General features: G+C 44.6%; 1 protein-coding gene across 1 annotated transcript; it reads right to left on the bottom strand.

Moving 5' to 3' along the window:
- Window positions 1-267: 267 nt before the first annotated feature.
- Window positions 268-20,251, bottom strand: mms22l (MMS22-like, DNA repair protein). Its single transcript, XM_080040215.1, has 26 exons — window positions 20,151-20,251; window positions 19,206-19,403; window positions 18,743-18,868; window positions 18,464-18,516; window positions 18,149-18,236; window positions 17,832-18,009; window positions 17,550-17,643; window positions 17,124-17,254; window positions 16,415-16,528; window positions 16,122-16,298; window positions 15,822-15,884; window positions 15,408-15,527; window positions 14,712-14,947; window positions 11,954-12,170; window positions 9,825-10,114; window positions 6,402-6,583; window positions 5,707-5,857; window positions 4,480-4,619; window positions 3,820-3,962; window positions 3,355-3,511; window positions 3,054-3,199; window positions 2,699-2,910; window positions 1,927-2,093; window positions 1,208-1,298; window positions 920-1,087; window positions 268-684 (listed from the first exon to the last, which is right to left on the bottom strand). Exons 2-26 carry the CDS (start codon window positions 19,376-19,378, stop codon window positions 609-611), a joined length of 3,693 nt encoding a protein of 1,230 aa, XP_079896341.1. The 5' UTR covers window positions 19,379-19,403; window positions 20,151-20,251; the 3' UTR covers window positions 268-608.
- Window positions 20,252-20,645: the final 394 nt, after the last annotated feature.

The following is a 20,645-nucleotide window of genomic DNA, read 5'->3' as shown; positions in this document are numbered from 1 at the left end:
ACTGTCAGAGCAAATCTCTATCAAAATCTATCACTATCAAATCTGTAATTCGCAGTACCATCTCCGAAGGGACAAATTCAACACCTGATGGTATATTTACAAATAGTCTGTGCTTCACTTTAGTGCATTCATTCCTCCCTTTTTCTAAATAACAGAACAGACATGAAAAGACACGAGAGGCGCATTCACATTTATCGTCACATTTTATTTCATTACATTATTTCACAGCCAACATTTATTTTACAATATATACATCATGTACAACCTGGTTTGAAACATATCAGACTCATTGAGAAAAGTACAGCTGATAAGTCCCTTTTAAAAAAAATCAGTTACATGTATCTATGTTTTCACAGAATGCTACACCAGCCAGATAAGGTTTATATCACAGCTAATGAAATGCACCAAACCTTCACATTTTGTAAGATGTGCTTATTTTAACATTACATTACCAAATAATGCAATGTACAATGCAGCTCTGCGAATCTTCTTTTCTTTTCTTTTAGACCAAATTAAGACATTTGGAGATAAAAAAAAAAAAAAAGAAAAAAGAAGGATGTTATCAGTAACATTCTTGGAGCTTGCGACTTTTTCCCCGGAGAAACTTTTCAGTCTGCTTCCAGACTGGTCATTTCTGCCTGCCCACTCTCCCCGAGGAGGCCCAGCAACTTCCTATACGCAGTCCTGTTACACAGAGAGATGGAGAAGTCACATTAGTGGACACAGTAAAATAACACACACACACACACACACACACACACACACACACACACACACACACACACACACACACACACACACACACACACACACACACACACACACACACACACACACAGAATATGTATTCACTTCAGTGCGTAACACCTGTTTATTGTCTAGACAACTTCATGATGGTGTGCGGCGGGTGGCGACTCACCTCAAGGCGATGTTCTTGCCCAGTCCTCTCTTGTGCTCTGTGTTTCTCAGACTCAGAGACAGGCTGGGGATGAGAGCCTTAACCACGGAGGGATCTAGAACAGCCACTGTCTCCAGCACACAGTATACCTGCCTGTCGTACACTCCCTCGTTCTCCTCCACAAACGACCTGCCAGCATTGGGATTACACAAACAGTAAATATATTTTTTTTTTACTGTGTGCCTGCAATGGGGGCTCTATACTAATACAGGTGGAGATATTTATTGCTAGACATTATGGTCACTTTACCGTAAGACAGTGATGGTCTGGTCACACTCTGTAGAGGCAGCGGCACAGCGCTCCACCACCAGCTGTAAGGCGTCTGTACTGGTCTTCCTCACTGCAAACAGGAAAACATAACAGCCCTTCAGTCATTACTAGAAACGCAAACTCCATTTGCAAACTAGGTTTCTTTCTGTGTAATTTTCCCCGAGGTGAAGAATGATAAAATATTGTACGCAGCGTGGAAACATTGGCAGTCATCTCACTGACTGTAAGTACCATGATTATAACACCCTTTGAGCTGGTAGTAAAAGGTACAAATCGCAATAAATAAATGCAGTCCTGTATCAGATGTATTAATAAGAAAAGGGGACATTACTATCTGTGAAAAAATGTAAATGGCAAGCTAGCTGTATGCCTGTGAGCCTTGAAAGACAAGTCATCACCGAGTTTAAGATAACTTCAGGTTTTTACACTGAACCATTACATTAGGAACTCAAAGAAATTACTGCGATAGCCGTGGTTGCGTAGATAACTGAAAGTTCACTTGTATAGCATTCAATTAGTTTCTTCCACTGGGAACTGCTCACTCTGATTGCTAGACATATTCTGAAGACCAATCTGACCACAGTATGTGTGAGTCAAAGGACGCCCTCTGTGTCAGAATGTGGAGGACAGTCACACACAGTTTAGAAAAAAAACTTCCAGACAATTTTGTGTTGTAATATTCACGAGTGTGATCTCACCGTTGGGTTCGTTGACCAGCATGACGCAGCGCAGCAGAGAGGGGAGGGGCAGAGTGAGCAGGGCGGGGTCTGAGTCACTGTTTCTTCTGAGTAGCTCCAGGAGGAACATCAAGACTGAAGCCAGCCGAGGTGGAGGGGCGTGACCTTTAAACTGCAGGAAGCTCTCACTGCAAAAATGACAAAGGGACATTTCTGTGAACTCAGTTCTCAAGTAGAATCGCATGGCATTCCTGCTTGGAGTTGTTTCTATTCCACTCACACTAAGTGGGGCTTTCACGCCTACCTTGTTTGGTCCGGACTACCGGACTTTTCCATTTGACTATAACGCGCTGTGGGATCCCTGTTTTACTATTTAATGCAACTCGATTCTGTTCATACATTTTTCTTCATTCATTCCTTCAAACTGATGAAGACTACCGGTAAAAATAAAACGCGCACAACGTCAGACGCATGCTCATCTACAAACCAATCAATGTCAAGTTTAGGCAGACACAGAAACAGCCCGCGTACGAGATGACGACAGGACCTAGGTACATGTGCTTAGGTTTGGTTTGACATGGTTATGATATAACCATGTGAAACCAAACCTAAGCTGTTCAAAGATTCAGACATTTAGATGTGAAAACGCCTTTATACTACACAAACATGGCACATGTTGATTTGCTGGACAGGAGTCATGTCCACACCCAATGTGGATATTAAACTACTACCAAAGCCATGGGCGTGAGAGGCCCCATGGCAGGCATTCAGCATCCCAGTCCTAGAGACCTACCAGAGCACCTCCAGGATGTTCCTCCTCAGTGCTGCCCCCCTGGCTGTTGGGTTAGCTTCACAGGCGCTCAGCAGCACGGGGTGGTTGGCTATGATGCCCAGGGAGGGAGAGGCAGGGAGGAAATGCTCCAGGTATCTGCGGGTAACAGAGCGGAGCTGCTGCCTCAGGTATGCACCCCGTGACTGGGACACACTGGAAGCCACTGACAGACCCTACAGGGGGGGTAAATTAAAAGTGTCAGAATGGTGATTCGTGGTGATGAAAGGGTTTTCATTAGGGTTTCATAACACCAAACACCTTCTAAGGCCTGCTGTGTGTCAGTGTGTGTGTTTACGACACATATGTTTGTCCTAACCTGTAGATACAGAGGCAGGCTTTCCCTCAGCGCTTTGTCCTGCTGTGTGAGGTTGTGGGGAAGCAGCAGCCCGTCCACAATGCGGAACAGCAGCTGCTGGGCTTTAGATGTGGCCAGCAGGGGGCTCCAGTGCTTCACTATGCAACCTGAAGCAAAACAGACACAACCATACTACTGAGATACTCAACTGTGATAAGCACTCACTACTAAAACTATAGAAAAATTCAAATATAGAAACAACGTACTCTAGCAGTTTTGTCTATTGTATACTGTGGTCTAAATACATGGTCTTTGCACCTACCAACAGCCCAGTAGACCAGCTGCAGTCCCTCTTGGTTCTTGCTGACCAGAGAGGGTTTAATGTGTTTCATGATGTCACCAAGGTAGTCCAGGGCTCTGGCCAGCATGGCCGAGCGCTCAGACAAAAGCTGCAGTCCACTGTACACACTGCCCACAGCCTGACCACATGAAAAAAACAGAAAAAAAATATTGCCATTTTTCCATGTGAATATTTGAGTAAAGGCATGGGGATGAAATGAATAAGATGTGTGCTGACTGAGTGCTATAGGTCTTGCCTTGACAAACTAAGGAAAGGAGCACATAAGAGGAACATAAAAGTGTAAATTTCACTCTAGCTGTAGTATTTATTTTAACAGTAAATCCAATTACTAAATTCTACAAAAACCCAAAGGCATAGGGGTTTACGTTTGTTGACACCATCAATAAACCACAGTGTATTTGACACCTGGCTGTGAGCATGTGTTACCTTGACAAACATCTCCAGGGCTGCAGTGGGCTCCAGCTTGGTGCCTGTGGGCTGGAGGCCTGCTCTCTGTAAAAGACTGTCCACCTCACTGAGCCTCAGGACCAGCCGGGTCAGCTCACACAACTGCTCCTCCACGGCCCGCGCTGGAAGCAACACAGACAGACAGACAGACAGACACACACAATAAGTATTTCAGTAAGAATGTATCATTTATCACCTTTAACACAAGACACACATAACAAGCCTCAGATTGTTCCCCTAAAAGATAGGACAACAACTAATCAATTCTAGACAGAATTAAGCTCATGAAGGATTAGTATCTGTGATTGAATGCAGCAACATTGATCAAATCTGTTGTTTGTGCGAAAACCTTGACACAGGCTATTTATTGCGATTTGTTCTGGGATGAAGAAGTTAAAGGAATCCTGCTTCAAAGTGTACTAAACTGCTGAGCTGAACTGTATTGTTAAACGGAAAGTAAGTAGACTAAATTTGTCTCGCCCCTCCTGTCTCACCCAAAGTAGTTTCTTACTGCCTGGGATAACACCTCACTGAATTCAACCAACATGCCAGAACTTCCATACACTCCTGAATCTAGGTAAATGTTGCCTTTGTGTACAGAGGATGTTTGTGTATTCATCATCACACTGTAGATTGTACCTGTCCTGCTGTCGGAGCCATCTGGGTTCTTGTGAAGGTGCTGCTGGAGAACACAGCGGATCCAGGCTCTCACTGACAGGCTCTGGGCCGAACCGGGCACTACCACGGCTGGGTCGCTGCTCAGTGACGACACCAGCTCACTGCAAAAGACACACATTGATTTCACACATACAGTACGTGCATACTAGAGTGTAGTTATGACCAACGACGTTTTGATTTACTGCAATGAAGTATCAAACGTTCACTACATGTGCAGCAAGTTTAGACTTCAGACTGTGTTATCTCCAAGGGGACATTCTTGTTCACATCACATAACAGGTATGGGCCGCACGCCGACAGACAATAACACATGGACAACAAAGACACAAGAATAACATTCAGACAGAATAAACAGGGTGAGACGGGGGGTGGTTTTATCTTGGCCTTTCGTTGAGGGCTGCTATGGCTGCAGGCTCCAGGCTTTTGTCATAGCGAGCCTTCCTGCACAACAGGGTTTGTCACAAGCTCGTCCATTTCTGTAAACACCCTTAACATTCATGTCAATGTTCAAATTCTCTTTATATGCCTCATAGACCTGGTCATACTTCTTTGTATTCTGATGGGCGACTGTCAGTCACTTGACTAACAGTCTTTAATGAGGAGTCCAGCAGGGGAGGGGGAAGGTGAAAATGCCTATCAAAAGGTGTGGTTAAATGAATTACATGTTTGCGAGAATGAAGTCATTACTTCATTTTATAAATGCCAAAACAGCAGTGACTGGAGGCTTGGCACGCTGGTACTTCTAAACAATAAATACCAAGAGTGTCCTTGTTCTGTCTTTATATTCAGGTGTAGCAACTTAATATCACTTGGCAGCGTCTCAAGAGGACCTCCCAGGGTGGAATAGTCACGTCGTTTTACACCCCTTGAGTGTCGTTTTGAAGATGCACTACATTTTGTATTCTGTTTCAGAGGCTTGAGTGCAGTTTCTTCATTAAAAGCTATTTTGAGGACACCAAGGACACTCGCTGTCTAATGAATTATTTAGACACTACCCAATACACTGCAGCTAAAGGACTTGACGCTCCTTTTTGTCAAGTCATTGTTGATGAAGCTTGATGGCTGACAATGATACATCATCCGTGTTGAAATGAACTCATGTTTTTTTTTCTTAAGGAGTGATTTTTTTCATTTTCTTTTATGATTGTGGTATAGGCAGCGTGGTTGGATCTTCAAGGTGAAGTGTACCTGTTTTGGAGCAGATGGGGGAGGTAGCGAGTCACCAGTAGCGGGTGAACCATGTCGTCCCAGCCAAAGCATTGCATGATGGACTGGACCGGGTTGGGCTGCAGGTCTTGGGGGGCTGAGCCGGGCAGATCAAAGGCCAACAGGGTGAAGCCTGAGGAAGACCAAAGGATTTCAGTTTTCTTTGAATTCACCAGAAAGGTTGATGCATGCATGATTCATGTGAGAGCAAGTGTCCGGAGTTATTCGTCTAGATGCTATTTTGACACATTATTCACTCCACTTCTTAACACTTTTACCATCGCTATCTGTGGCACTTTATAATTGTTTTTACTCCTTTTATTATTCATAACTGTTCGGTTTTGTCGCTCATTTCATTTTATCCTGACGCTAAAAAAAAAGAAAAAAAAATTAAATGTTTTTTATGTGTTCCACTTGAACTTTCTTAGTGCTGCACTATTTGTCTAATGTTTGTTTGTTTTGCACTGCGTTGGACGGAAGAAACGGTGTATATCGTTTTACTTTATTTATGCAAAATGACAATCAAGAACCTTGAACCTTGATATGGACCTCCTACTGTTCTCCTGTCTGCCAAACTGCCATTCAAATTCACTGCCTTCATGTAAAGTGGTGGCATTCATTTAAAAGTTATCAGCATTGTGGTTGTCTTTAGAAAACACTTTGGAGCCTTTACTGACCTGCAGCAGCATCAGCCAGCTGTGCAGGAGGGGTCTGGGAGAGGCGTAGGCTGCGTAGGAAGGGGAAGAAGTGTGCCCAGAGAGCGGCTGCTACCGCTAGGTGGCGCTCTCTCACCACACTGCTGCTAGCGGGAGCCCAGGCAGAGGAGGGGGCCGACTGGACACTGCGCTGATGGACCCGTCTGGATGGGGACACAGACAGACACACAAACACAAAGAAAGGGCAGATAAACAAATCTATCCCACGCTAAATCCAAAACACAGCGCTCCCTCTTGTGTACATCACCCACACCCCTCCAACTCAAACTCCAGCTCCGCCCTCTACTTTTCTCCAATCCTTTAGCTCCCCTGTGTCTCTCTTTCACTTCTTCTTCATGTGTTTTTGCACTCATCTCTCTGGGGGGATTACTGGGTGCGGCGGTGCGCTGCAGTGTGGAGGCAAGAGGTGGGGAAGGAGAGGAGAGGAGGATATTATAGGCAGAGAGTGGAGCCTAATGCCGATCCTCTGCACACACACACACACACACACACACACACACACACACACACACGCACACACACGCACACGCACACACACACACGCACACACACACACACACACGCACACACACACACGCACACACACACGCACATAGACACACTATACTTTGGCTCTTGTGGCTCATCCCTGGCCCTGGCCCCAGCCGCTACAGCAGCCCCACAGTGGCTGGCATTAGCCCAGATAAGCAGCTGAAGGAGCTGTAATCTCATTTAGACTGGAGATGATCCTCCTGTCCCCCTCTCTCTCCCGGACGGGGGTGTGGGGAAGAGGGGTTTTAGGTGTGTCGGGGAGGAGGGAAAGAATAGAGGAACTAGTTACCCCTCCCCACCTTTCTATCCCATCCTCAACCATGCACAATTCTGCTACTATGGCACACACACACACACACGTACGCACACACACCTCAGCGGTGCCTTCCCTTCCAGCAAGGTTGCATCTAATCCAGAGAGAGCTGAGACAATCGATTAGAGTCTGAATTCATTAGCCTCGTTACTACTGCGGAATGGGCCTTTCACACCCATCAAGCCTCATTGTACAAGACATCGTCAGAGACCCCACTTAATCCTCCACAGACACACGCACGCACACACACAGACACGCACACACACGCACACACATACAATTAGGAACCCCGTTTAATCCATCCCCCAGCTGCATCTAACATACATGAAACGGAGACATGACAAAATGGATGGTAATATCATAATAATGACAGACACGCATCAAACACACCCAAGCACAAACTCAACTTACCCAATGATTTCTGTAAAGTGTAGATGTTCTCAACTTAACAGTGGTAGTCCTTGACTTTGAAAAGAAAGTCACAATATCCGTTTAAAGGTCTCTAATGCTCAGTAGGAAAACGCTTCACAGGGAGGCATATCTTTTTCAAACCTAGGAGATGGCGCTTAATTGTTTGTACCGAAAACACAGTCAACGTGGTGTGCCAACGACGGCTCACCTCATCCACCAGTGACCCCCACCCCCACAGCAGAGGGTCATGGGAAGGAATGAAAGTGAGGAATTATGCCAGGGTATCGTGGCTTATCAAGAGTGAAGGTTCGGACACCCTCCATCGTCTCAGCCAGTGGCAGAATAATTCTCTTAATGTGTGCAGATTCCACACAGCTCTCAGTAGACTTAATGATGCACGGGCTAAATTTGCCAGGCTTCATAATTGGCCATTAATTGTGTCACAGGAAAGTGCATTAATCACAAAGAGATACAGAGAATTGCCAGGCAGAAGAATTATGCTTAATTTGGCGGGACGGATTTGAAAGAGAGAGCAGGGTGGTTTTTTATATTTTTTAAATTTGGTTAAGTGGGTCAGTGTGGTCCGGGGCCATAACACAGAGGGGCCTCTGGGAGTTCTCCCCTCTTTCCCTCTCTCTCTCTCCCTCCCTCCCTCCCCTTAGCCATTAATGTGCAAATGTCTGCCCTTCAACCTCCGAGATCTGAGATGGGAAGTTTGGGAATTAGCTAAGCTAACGAGATATCATGTTATGGGAGCCCGGTGCTGAAATGAGAGAGGAGTACACTTAGGTTAGTGTTTCACTTTGGGTGTGTGGGCAGGTGTGTGTGTGTGTGTGTGTGTGTGAGAGAGAGAGGGTGGAATGTATACACTGGAGAATTAAAGCAATCATACACCTACATGAATCAGTGAGAGGGCTTGTTAGCACTTAACTTTAAAGTGTCCTTATTCTAGTCTTTCAGCTCATTTACCTGCAGTTGTAAGTCACTTTGGATAAAAGGGTCTGCTAAATGACATGGTATTTCTTAATCTTTCATAAGGAGGGAAAGCTTAAAAATGGGAAGTAATACTCTCAGCGCTTAGTAAAACTCCGGACGAAAAACAGTGTGTTTAAAAAGCTGTAGAAACGGTTTAAGATGCCACATGCACAATGCAGCAACACCTGGGATGTACAGTATATAGAAAGTCTAACTTACGTCTTGCTCATAAAATAAAGGTTTTGTAGAAAAATCATTAAGAAAAAAACAAGGGAACAAAAAAGGTATTGTTTATGTGTCGCTACAGAAACGCAGAAATAAGAGAGATTTCAACGACATTATATTGCTTTAAAAGTGTAAAGCCCTTTCTTTACTTCATTCTAAGCATATCTAATTCTTGCTTGCCATAATGATGGTTCCTTGGAAAGTAAATGATTGTTTCAAACTTGACGACTAGCCAGCACTCTGCTCTTTAACACCATATTTAAAAAGGGAATCTACAAGGGAAAGCTCACACATGGTTCCTCCCCAGTCTCACCTGATGGTGTGTCTCTACTGTGGCCGGTGTTTCCGTCTCTCTCTCTCTCTCCTCACATAAACAGACAGTGTTCTAGCTGTGTCTCTGTGACCTTCGTCTGGGGGTCGATGGCGTAACCCACACCCGTGTCCTACCACTGAACCCTCGCTGACCATAGTCTCTCAACCTGCCGTCACCGTGACGACAGGAGGCTCCATGGAGGGTCCCTGGAGCCGGTAACTCTACTCACACCTGGCGAGGGTGACCTGGGGGCCACTAGGTCTACTGAGACTTTAACAGAGGGGCCTCAAACCTCAACGCTGAAAGCCATGGCGGTTCTCACAGACACTCATTCCTGCTGACAGCACAATCTGCCTTTTGTCAGCATGAGCAGTGAGTGGACTCTAGGGCCTGGGTTTGGGAAGAGCAGAAAAGATCACTCTCCTCTGCAGTAGTAACATATCAGATTTTAATAAAAAAAAAGCTGAGCCTGGTCTTCTTGGCCAGAAAACATTTGTCTTAGTGTGTCCACTATCTTGGTAGGAAGAGGCCATCAATGAAATAAAAAGAATAAGTCAAAGTGAGAAACAGTGAGAGATATCTGAGAGCTGCTGGGTATTTACAACAGCTGTCTCACCTGAGTTGAGCGAGGGCAGTCTGCAGGAAGCCCAGGGCAGAATTCAGCTCCGACATGCGGCAAGCAGGCAGCAGCCAATCAAAGCCTTCGTTGAGCAGCTTCTCCTCTGATAGGCTGAGACTGGTGCTGGTCTCAAACACCTCAGCCACGCCCTCCAGGTATGAGCCCAAAGGCCCCCATAGGGCCAGCCTGCGAGACATCTCCGTGGTCTTATTGTAGAACTCTTTGGCCGTCTCGTTGAAGGAGGAGGCCAGCCAGCCGGCCTGTGCACCAACATCCAGACCCCTCTCCTGGAACAAAAGAAATATCAGGTCATGTTAACACATCTCAAACAGGTGGAATCTCTCAATCTAAATAACCATTGTTGTTTATATGCATGTAACAAAACACATGGTTTTGGACATACATGTGTAAGGGCAAAACTTCTCTGCCTCTTATGCCTCAAATGGAATGTGATACAGAAACAGTGGAAGCTGGAGCATAATATTCCATTTTGAGTTCAAAGAAGCACTTTGCACAGAGACTTAACTTGTGATGGACTGTAACGGTTTTACTTAAACCACTTGACTACTGTAATTACTATAGTAAGCTATAATGTTGTCTATTTCACCCCGCATAAATAATGCACAAATAAATATATGCAGGGTTTTTCCTGCATAGAGAAAATGTTGGCGCCCGCCAAAGCGGATTTATCCAGCGCCAAAGGAAAATCAGGAGCGCCAAAATGATAAAGATTGAGAATAAATATAGCCATTTAAAACCTCTCCAAATTCAGCCCAATTTAAGTCATCCTTCTTGAGGGGTTGGGCAATAACTTGAATTTAATTTTCGATTACTATTACGGCTTCCCTCAATCATGAAAACAAAATAATCGTTATTAAACTATCATTGTTCCGCACGCCGGGGCATGCAGGCTGTTAAATGCAGCGAACCCTTTCAGCCGAGCGGTGCGCTCGCTCGGCCCCTCCCTCACCTGATAATTTAGCTATCGGCAGAGAGTAGGAGGGAGATGTCGCACATTGCCGGGTGTTTTGAAAAACTTCTAGATGACGAGAATAAAAGGTAAAACTAATTGTGTTGTCTGAAAACACTTCAGACTCACAACAAACTAAAATAATGTGCAAGATTTGTCACGTGCGGACACGCGAGTAACGTTACATACGCGACCGCGAGAGAGAGAGCGAGAGACAGAAAAAAAATGGTATACGACCTGATCTGCACCTCTAAACATCCCGACCAATTTGTTTATTCACTTTAAGTCGAATCATAGTGGTCTATGACCAAGCAATCACTGAATAAAAAACACAGGAAGTTTAAAGCTCCTGACTCCTGCCACCACAACTGTCAACACTACAGTGCAACTGCCTATCCACCCAGCTCCTTGACATAAATAAATCATGCCCTTACATTTAATGCTATCAAAAGGTGTGCCCTATCAACACCATTTACAACGGGTTATTTTTATTTTGACATATTTATTTTATTCAATTATTAAAAATATGTTTCACTTATTTAGCCTATTTCTATTCTCCCTGTTTTCAGTTCAATTAGGCCTTTGTTTTAAGTCCAAAGTCATGGTGTTATTAGAAAAAAAAACCTTGTTAAAAGTAAAATAAATGCATAATGTTCTTAAATCAATGATTAACTGTCTTTTAATAATCGTGATAACACAATGTGATTACTAAAAATAATCATGATTATGATTCTTTCTTTCTTCTTGCAATTTCCATGGTTTAGATAAATTAGAAACAATTAAACTATTAAATAGGTAGGCCCAGTCATTATTAGTATTTTGACTTCATATCTACAGGTTGTTTATTGTGATTTCATAAGCATCAGTGAGCTCCATGGTTACGCAGTGATTGACAGGCAGACTGAAATGCTCTTGAGCTGGACAGAAACTCCCCTCTCCCAACCCCACACCCCTCTTAAAATACACAAACCGTTTGCCTTTACTGTTGCACATAGTCGCGACTCCAAAAAAAGTTGGTCGCGTACTGACCCCCCAAAGGCTCATTCTGAGCCAGGAAAAACCCTGTATATGCAATATATAATAACATATGAAAAATCTAATACATTTTCAGAATATATGTAGAATATTCTGTATCACCAGGGTATGAAGAACAAACCTGAAATAAGAGCAGCAGAGAAAGCTGCCCCCTCCAGACCAGGGTGCGGTGTCCAGGGGGGCAGGTAGAGGGGATGAAGCCCAGCAGCTCACAGGCTCTGCTGGACACATCCTCCAGCTCCACCCGCCTGCCCACCACCAGGAACAACAGCAGGAAGTTCATGAGCCCAGCCTCGGACAGCTCCTGCATCTTCTTGGAGGAGAACTTGGAGTAAATCCTGGAAGCACAAGAGATGTTTTCTTTTTAATATAAATGTGCGACAGGAGAGTCAGCTAGAGGAAAAACAGGAGAGTCCGCTAGAGGAAAATATTGGCTCAAGGTTATATTCACCTATTGTGCAAAATGCACTCTTCATTTGAATGTTTTTTCAGCACTAATATGGGTCCCCAGTGTGACTAGACACCGGTGTGTCTCCCAAAGCATGAGAGAAACAATTTTTGAATCCACCACCACCTTTTTGACAACCTGAGGAAAGATTTCTCTCCCCTTATGAGATCATAAGTGGAGAAGTCATGCCCCCTCAATACCGACCTAACCTAGCACTACCTCCACCTGTGATAAGCGACATCCCTAGATACCACTGAATCCATCTGCCAGTGGCATTGAAACCGGCAGTAAGATTCAGGTCCAGTCAGAGCAGACTGGGCATTTTCCAAGATGGGGCTTAAAGAGACATGGTCAAAAATGGAGCGTTTCAGACATAGGCTGAAATAGGAGATTCAGCAATGGCACTGTAAGAATTATAAAAGGGATTCTTCGAATGAAAACAGTTTCTAGCAGAAACCCAAATTACAAATTGGAACCTGAAAATGAGCACACTATGTGACCTTTCATTTTTTCTCAGATCATGTGATTTGTTCCTCTGAAACCCCCGACTTTAAAATGCTGACTAACTGAACTTTGACGCCCGCCGTGCACCACACCACCTGCCTCCATCGCCCTCTCAGCACCGGGGAGAGGTCTGGGCTGGCCTGTGTGTGTGTGTGTGTGTGTGTGTGTGTGTGTGTGTGTGTGTGTGTGTGTGTGTGTGTGTGTGTTGAGAGAGAAAGAAAAAGCAGGCGAGGGAGTAAGCGGGTGAGAGAACCACCCAGCACGCTGTTAGCTCCTGCGGGCACTGTGGAGAAATGCCTTTAAAGATCATGTTAAATGTCAGAGACACTCAGACACACAGCGGTAGGCGCTCGGTCCCTCTCTCTACAGCCAAACCAATTTACTGCAACACCAGAGAGGGATCAATAAAAAAACCCAAACACACATGATTTGCTGCACATCTAGCTTGCTGTTTGCCCGACTGTCAGGTAAACACAGAAGGCTGGAACCCCCCTATCCCCACCCCCCAACCCGTCTTCTGTAAAACCCCCCACCTCTCAAACACACATGCAGCACACACACATAGGTGAGTGGAGAAGCTGTGTGGTTCAAAACACACAACAGTGAGCATCCCAAGACAAACCCAGCAATTGAGAAAGGCCAGGTTAACACCAGAATCAGCTTAGTTACACCCACACAGGACTACGAAAGGAGAAAGTGGCCAAGCTTGCAGTCAGTTTGAGAGGGGAGGGAGATTTAAACAGATAAATGGGTTATATGTAACAGGGATATAAGCAGTGCACAGGGAGGCAGCAGTGGGGATTATTGTGTTCTCCCAACCTGTCTGTCTGTTTGTTTATCCCGGACAGATTTTTATTATTTTTTTCCTGAGGCGAGCAGATGCTCCTAACTCCCGCGGTCGACATGCCGCGGTCCATCCCATTAATGCGCTTTGTCGCGGGGCTGTCCTGCAGAGCCCGGCCAGGAGTAGGAACGCTGCTGAAACGTTGGAGCGATATAGTCTGTAAGCTTCCTGAGGGAGGAGGAGGAAGCAGTGTGTGTGTGGGGGGGGGGATCTGGACCTGTCCCAGCCCAGTCTGGTTGTTGCCAGACTTGCCAACCACCCACATCTCTCCCCCCTCCACTCCCCCACAACCCAAAGCTCCCCTCGCTATCCGTGTTGGAAACCACCACAGCTTCGTTAAGGCGAATTAACCGCCATGCTCGTTAGCTAATTAGCCCCCATGTCTGCGGTGCTACTGAGCACATTCCAGACAGAGGGAAGTCATTAGGCGGATTTATCTATGGCTGCCTCTCTCTGGCGCACAGCCGCAGAGGGATATAGGATGGTGATGGTCCAGCGCTCGCTTCTTCTCATGCGCACATTAGCTTGTGATCTTTCCTCTCTTATTTCTTACTTTCCTTCACAAAGACACACACACTCCCTCCATCCAACGGCCTCTAGTACATTGTGAAACCATGTCACTGCTCTGGGGAGCAGGTGCAGTGTGTGTGTGTGTGTGTGTGTGTGTGCATCAGTAGGAGGCTCCTTGGCTCTGGTCTGTGCTGAAGAGCAGGTGGTTGACTCCTGAGACACCTGCTCCACTGGGGGGCCTGAGTAAATATCAAAGAAGCACTGGGAGATTGCTGTGCACCTGGCACGCACACAAACAAGACCGAAATGCATGCTAGTGTGCAAACACACATGCTGTTTGTGTATTCATGCAAGTATGCACCTACACACACACGCAAATCCAAACGGCACACTGAACACATCACACATTAGAAAGATCAAGGGGAAAAGGGGGATCCTACAAAGCCTAGTTCTGATTAGTAATCATTTCTCACAGCTTGGACTCTACGATGTCCCTTTTATCTTGTCTTCTTCCTATACAAACTGTGTATGCTATACATCCGGTGTTGAGTGAAGGGATGGATTGGTCCTTACCTTCCTTTGATCTGTCTCTGTGGGACGCCTCCTGCCCTGTCCTGTGCCAGGCAGAGGGCCAGCACTCGGAGGAAGATGTGGAAGGAGTTGGCTGAGCGGTAGAGCTGGGTGTGTCCCGGGGAGTGGAGGGGAGAGGGGGAGCAGCAGCTGCGGGCCTGCTCCAGTAGAGCCAGGGGCGTCTTGTACAACGTGCCCACACCAGACATCCCCAACCAGGGTACAGTGAAGGAAGAACTCTGGGGTGGAAGAGATGGAAGATAATGTAACTGTACAGGCAGGTATACATCTATAGAGGAAGATGTGCTACATGATTTGTCTCTATTGAAGCACGATGAAATTACAGAAACCTTTAAAATAGCATTAAGGTTGTCGTAAAAAGAAACGAGTATGACGCAACTTTATGATGCCACTTGCAACAATGTAAAAGGCCACAGATAAGCAATAACCTCTAACTTTCTTACACCATTATATATCTTTAAAAAACAACAACAAAAGCAAAGGGGAATATGGAAGACAAAGAAAAGACCATGCCAGCTCAGTTTAAGAAAGGGGTGGTAAGGTTCTGGATGGAGAGTCTGTTTCTTGTACTGTACATATACTTTAAATTAAGCAACACATCAGGCTGGAAGTTTCACACCAACAGATAGACACAACAGCATTTAATGTCCTAGATCCATTTTGAAGGTTCTTGCTCACCAGGTTCTTGCTGTAGTACTCCCAGAGTGTGGACACAGCGCTGGTGCTGGGCTCCCACAGCAGACACAGACTGAGACAGCAGTGGACATGCATCCTCACCTGCTCCTCTGCTAGACCTCCCTGTCATTACACACACACACACACACACACACACACACACACACACACACACACACACACACACACACACACACACACACACACACACACACACACACACACACACACACACACACACACACACACACACACACACACACACACACACACACACACACACACACACACACACACACACACACACACACACACACACACACACACACACACACACACACGTACTGTTTAATACATTGCTACTAATAAAACAAATATTTTAGATTAAAATGTCATGTTCAGCTAAGCAGTACTGACCTTAGGGTTACAGGTCAACTTTAACAACTCTTCCACAAAAGTCCAATTATCTCCCAGATGTTTCTGTAAGTGCGGAAAAAATAAAAGAAACATTATAAAACAAAACTGATTTTTTTTATTTTTTTATTTTTTTTAAGTTTTAATAAATCATACCGTGATATTGGCATAACTGGTGAAAAGTCAGTGTGTCACCATTCAAGTGAAAATAAAATCTTTCAAATTCTCTGACGTCTCACACAGAAAAAAACAGAGTTAACATATCTTGAGTATTTTCAATATGGTGCCTCTCAAGTCTCTTACCTCTTTCTGTATGGTGCCATTTCGGCTGTACTGTCCTAACGTTGCTAAATGAGTGAGCAGCCACCATGTGAATCCCAGAGGGTCCTTGCAGTGCACGGGGAGGCCACTGAACTGCTCTGCTGCTGGCTTCCCTGATACCAAAGGCCTCAACAACAGGTTCATGTAGCTCCAGAAAGACTAGAGGGAAACACATGTTGGTGAAGTTAGTTTAGATGTGTGTGTGTGTGTGTGTGTGTGTGTGTGTGTGTGTGTGTGTGTGTGTGTGTGTGTGTGTGTGAGTGTGTTTGCTTTACCTGTGTGTGTGACACTTTATTCCTGTGTTCCAGTAGGTGCATGAGCAGGACCCACAGCTCCTTGGTGCAGGAGCAGAGGTAGTGATGGCTGCTCAGAGCCTCTGTGGGCCTCACCTACAACTCAACAGGAAACATTAAAGGTGAAGTCAGCCATTTCTGGACTTGTTTGCTGTCAATATCACTTTTTGTCAAAATCAGTGGATATCTCCTCATGATCCGCTACCTGTCTGTGTACTGCTTGGGCCCCTATGTAAACAAATGCCCCCCCCCCTCCCCCCGTAGCAAGCAACGTGCCTGTTCACAGATCCTTGGCTCTCTATCAACACCAGATTTTTTTTTCAAAACACACACACACACAGTACGATAGGTAATGGTTCGAGATATTCTCTGAATGTGACAACAAGCATTCTCCAATATTGCTGACGCCACCTTAAACATAGTAAGCTCTATTCTACATAAATCTATGGGATCTATCGCTGGCAGATTATATGATTAGTTTGATTGAATCTACATGTAAAAATAAGGCTTAATAATATTATTCAGTCCTGGTGTTAAGCATACTGGGTTCCTTTCCACCCTTAAAACAATAATATTCTGATAAGCCAAAGCCAGACCCAAATTACATTTTATTCCAGATAAATAACCACCTAGAGATACCCCTGGTACATAACAACAGTAAAAGGCAGATGATCGGTGGCGAGCCGCCCACCTTGCTGTATTTGCCAATGGCCAGGCCAGTGAGGTCACACAGCAGACTGCACAGGTGCTCTTCAAACAGGCTGCTATCAGTCAGGTTCTCTCCCGTCAGGTTCACAAACTGGTGGGCGTACACCACCTGGCCTGGAGGAAAAGAACAGGTAAAATGACTCAAAAGGCCTGTTTCCATTATAATGACTCACTATGAACTGTGAGCCAGGAGATTATTGCCCACTGTGCTGGTTGTTGGATGTGGCATAACAAGTGGGTTCTAGGAAGAGAGAATATACAGCCTGTGCAGCAGTATCTATGCAATCATTTCACACTTTAGCGTTATGACACACTTTCCCTTCCATAATAGGTTTGAAAGTGGTTCCAATGGATTGGATTCCAAGCCACCATGTCTTATTTCCATTTCCTGTCTGGACAGCACACATACCTTGCATCTTGTGACCAAGTAGGTGAAGGATCTCCAAGACTGACCAGTGGACGTCAAGATGGAGGTGTAACAAGTGCCAAGAGGGGGGGAAAATCTGTGGCAGGAATTACAGAGCACCAAGTTATACATTAAAAGAATAAATATTTCTTAAGTTTTATATTTATATTATTTTCTTTGGTCTGTAAAGCAACATTACACATACGCATTCCACACTGTTTCCACGCCCTGTCTCCTTTACAACAGCACCTGATGGCTATTTATTTCACACACACACACACACACCTTTCCCTGGTTAGACATAGTGAAGGCACTCTGGACGTTGGCAGGCAGGTCTTTGAGGCGTCCTATGAGCAGAGTGATACCAAACACCTCCTCCAGCAGAGCAGAGGGGAGCTGAGCCTCCAGCTTCTCATAGGGGTGAGAGGGACCCGCGTCTAGGGAGCAAGACTGGTCCACAAACCTAAACCATTTCAATGCATTTCCAAATAAACAAAAAAACCAAACAAAAAGCAGATGAAGACATGACATCATGATGACACAAAGATAATTGAAAAAAAAAAATCATTTGTAGCAGTTTTGACATTAATACGTAGAGTTACCTGTGCAAGAAGACTTTGACGTACTGAAGAAATGAAACACACTGTTGTCTGAGGTCCTCTGCTTCATAGTGGAGGTTGCCTGCTTGACCTACGACACATGAGGGGTGTTGTTGTGGGTTGTAAACTCCTAATTCCTATGTACAAGATTCCACTCTATCACATATCAGAAATGACTTAACACTTCTTGGGTTAATCAGATACACACATACTGTATATGCAACTTCAAAATGTTATGCGTTATGTGAAATCAAACCAACAGTGTAATTATTGATTGTAGAGTAGACTGTTGAATACGTATTATTTACACCCGCTTACCGAAGTCATGTGAGCTGGATTGCACCAAGGTCTCCAGCCTGTAAACCTTTTGTCTGGAATGTAACAAAGACCAGTGACATGTATATAAATAAACCATGGTGGACACACACTGTTTCAAAACAAAATACTTCATAAGTTAACAAAAAAAAAGCTATAGGAAAGTTTTTTTTTTCCTAGGCTTTTGATGCCCTCATAGAAGTGGACTGGTTGGAACAAATTACTTCTCAGTTAAAATGTATCTTTCACACAAAATGAATTGAGAGATCCATCTGGTCTTACCTGAACAGACCAAAGAGTAGCTTGGTAGATTCCACCAGTGCCGTCTCTGTTACCCAGGGGAAGCCAAACATCTCCACTGTGTCTGTCTCATACTCTGCAGGCGCCGGGTCCAGACGCAACAGGAGCCTACAGAGAGGACACAGTCACACCGCTTAGGACTTGTGTTTACCGCTGTGACTTCTGCTGTCACGCCTAGTACAATGGATATGACTGGGAGTTCCATTGTTGTGCTCAAAAGCATCAAATTCTGACCTTTGAAAAAAATAAATGTAGCAGTGTGTGTGTGTTCTCAGAAAAATGAACCAGTTCCACGGGATAATTCACAGTCAGTCAGTGCTGTCAACAGTTCTCATAGGGACCATTTCTCTGGGACAGAATAGGTTAGGAGTGTACACTGTTGACCTTAGTGTGGATAGATGTCTTTGTTGTTTAGGTTTAATGATAAAACTATCAGTGACTGTACCGTTTCAGGGAGCCTCTTGTAGCGTATCCCTCCGTGCAGAGAGCTCCAGCGGGGTCCTCCTTTGTTTCAGAGCAGCGGAAACATGGCGGCTGGGATGGAGTCAGCTCACAGAGGCTGTCTCCTGCAAAGGGAGACACTGGTGGGGTCAGGGACTGGCTGAAGTCTTCTGCCATGCTGCCGGTGCAGGATGGAGGTCACCTGTAAGGACAAAAACATGGTGTGGAGACATTGTTAGACTGAATAGAGGTAACATGTTACACTAGCATGCATTGAAATACTATAGAAAAGATTTAGAATATAAAAGCAGATTATAAAAGAGCATACTGTGTTTTCAAAGCAAATATACAGTATTAAATACAGCTATATAATAATCTTATACTACTAATTGTGTACTTACTGCTTGTATGCTTCTACTCCATTTGCGTTATCTTCCAAGCTAGTTATTTTCCTGCTTTCTCCCCTTGGTCGTAATATAGTTTAGTCCACATTAGACACTCATAGCTACTTTGTCAGATGATAATACTAAATATATGTAGGTACTAGTGCTACATTGTTACACATTGAAGAACATGACAACACACAATAACGTTTGCGAGTACTGTATGACCAGTTAAGTTTAATCACTCAGCAGCTGACATTATTGACTTGATAATGCCTTGCTTCAAAACAAGCTATTAATGCGCGCATAGACAACATAGCAAGCTACTTCACGGTGCAGCTTACGGCGAGTACAAATAGAACATATAATCTCTACAATGTGTGTATGTGTTTGTGTATGTCGGTAAATAAGGGGACATCGTGATTTGGTTGGTGTTAGGTAAACTAGTGGTAACGTAACCTGCTTTATGTGTTAAATGCAGAGTTGTTTGTGAAATAGCAGGATTTGTAACTTGAAACTAGCCCCCGAAGACACAAACGCCAAATAGTATTGAATCAACTACGAACCTTGTTATTCGGCCCCTTATCCAGTGTGAAATGCAGTCAAATTTAAAGCAAAGAACGAAGTTACACCACTGTCATTATTACTCTGTTGTTTAGGTTTTCCGTGTCTCCCGCGCGTCTACTGCACGCATGCGCACAATTGACCGGAGCGCCTAGTGATTGGTCGGAAGTTTCGCGGTGGGCGTGGTCTTGTCGTGTCGCTTGAAACAGAACAAGAGGTTTCACTGCAGCGAACTTCCTTCGTCGCATTAGTTCTCCAGGTAAAGTGTGTTGCTGTACTGCTTGTTTTTGTCCAGCAGCCTCTTGCTTGTTTCAGCGTCTGTTTCAGAAAAAAGTTTGTAAAAGAGCAAAGTAGGCTATATGAGCTACGTTCACCCTGGCCAGACTTTAGCCTAAATAATTAGTTCTAATAGCCTTTGTATAAGCTATTTTTTTTTCTTTGGTGTTCAAGTCGAAGTTAAATTCACGCCAATGCTATCAGATATAGTCCTTAGAAGA

The sequence above is a fragment of the Ammodytes marinus genome (genome assembly GCF_949987685.1).
Source record: "Ammodytes marinus genome assembly, chromosome: 13".
Lineage (NCBI taxonomy): Eukaryota > Metazoa > Chordata > Actinopteri > Uranoscopiformes > Ammodytidae > Ammodytes > Ammodytes marinus.
This window is presented reverse-complemented; position numbering and strand designations above follow the sequence as displayed.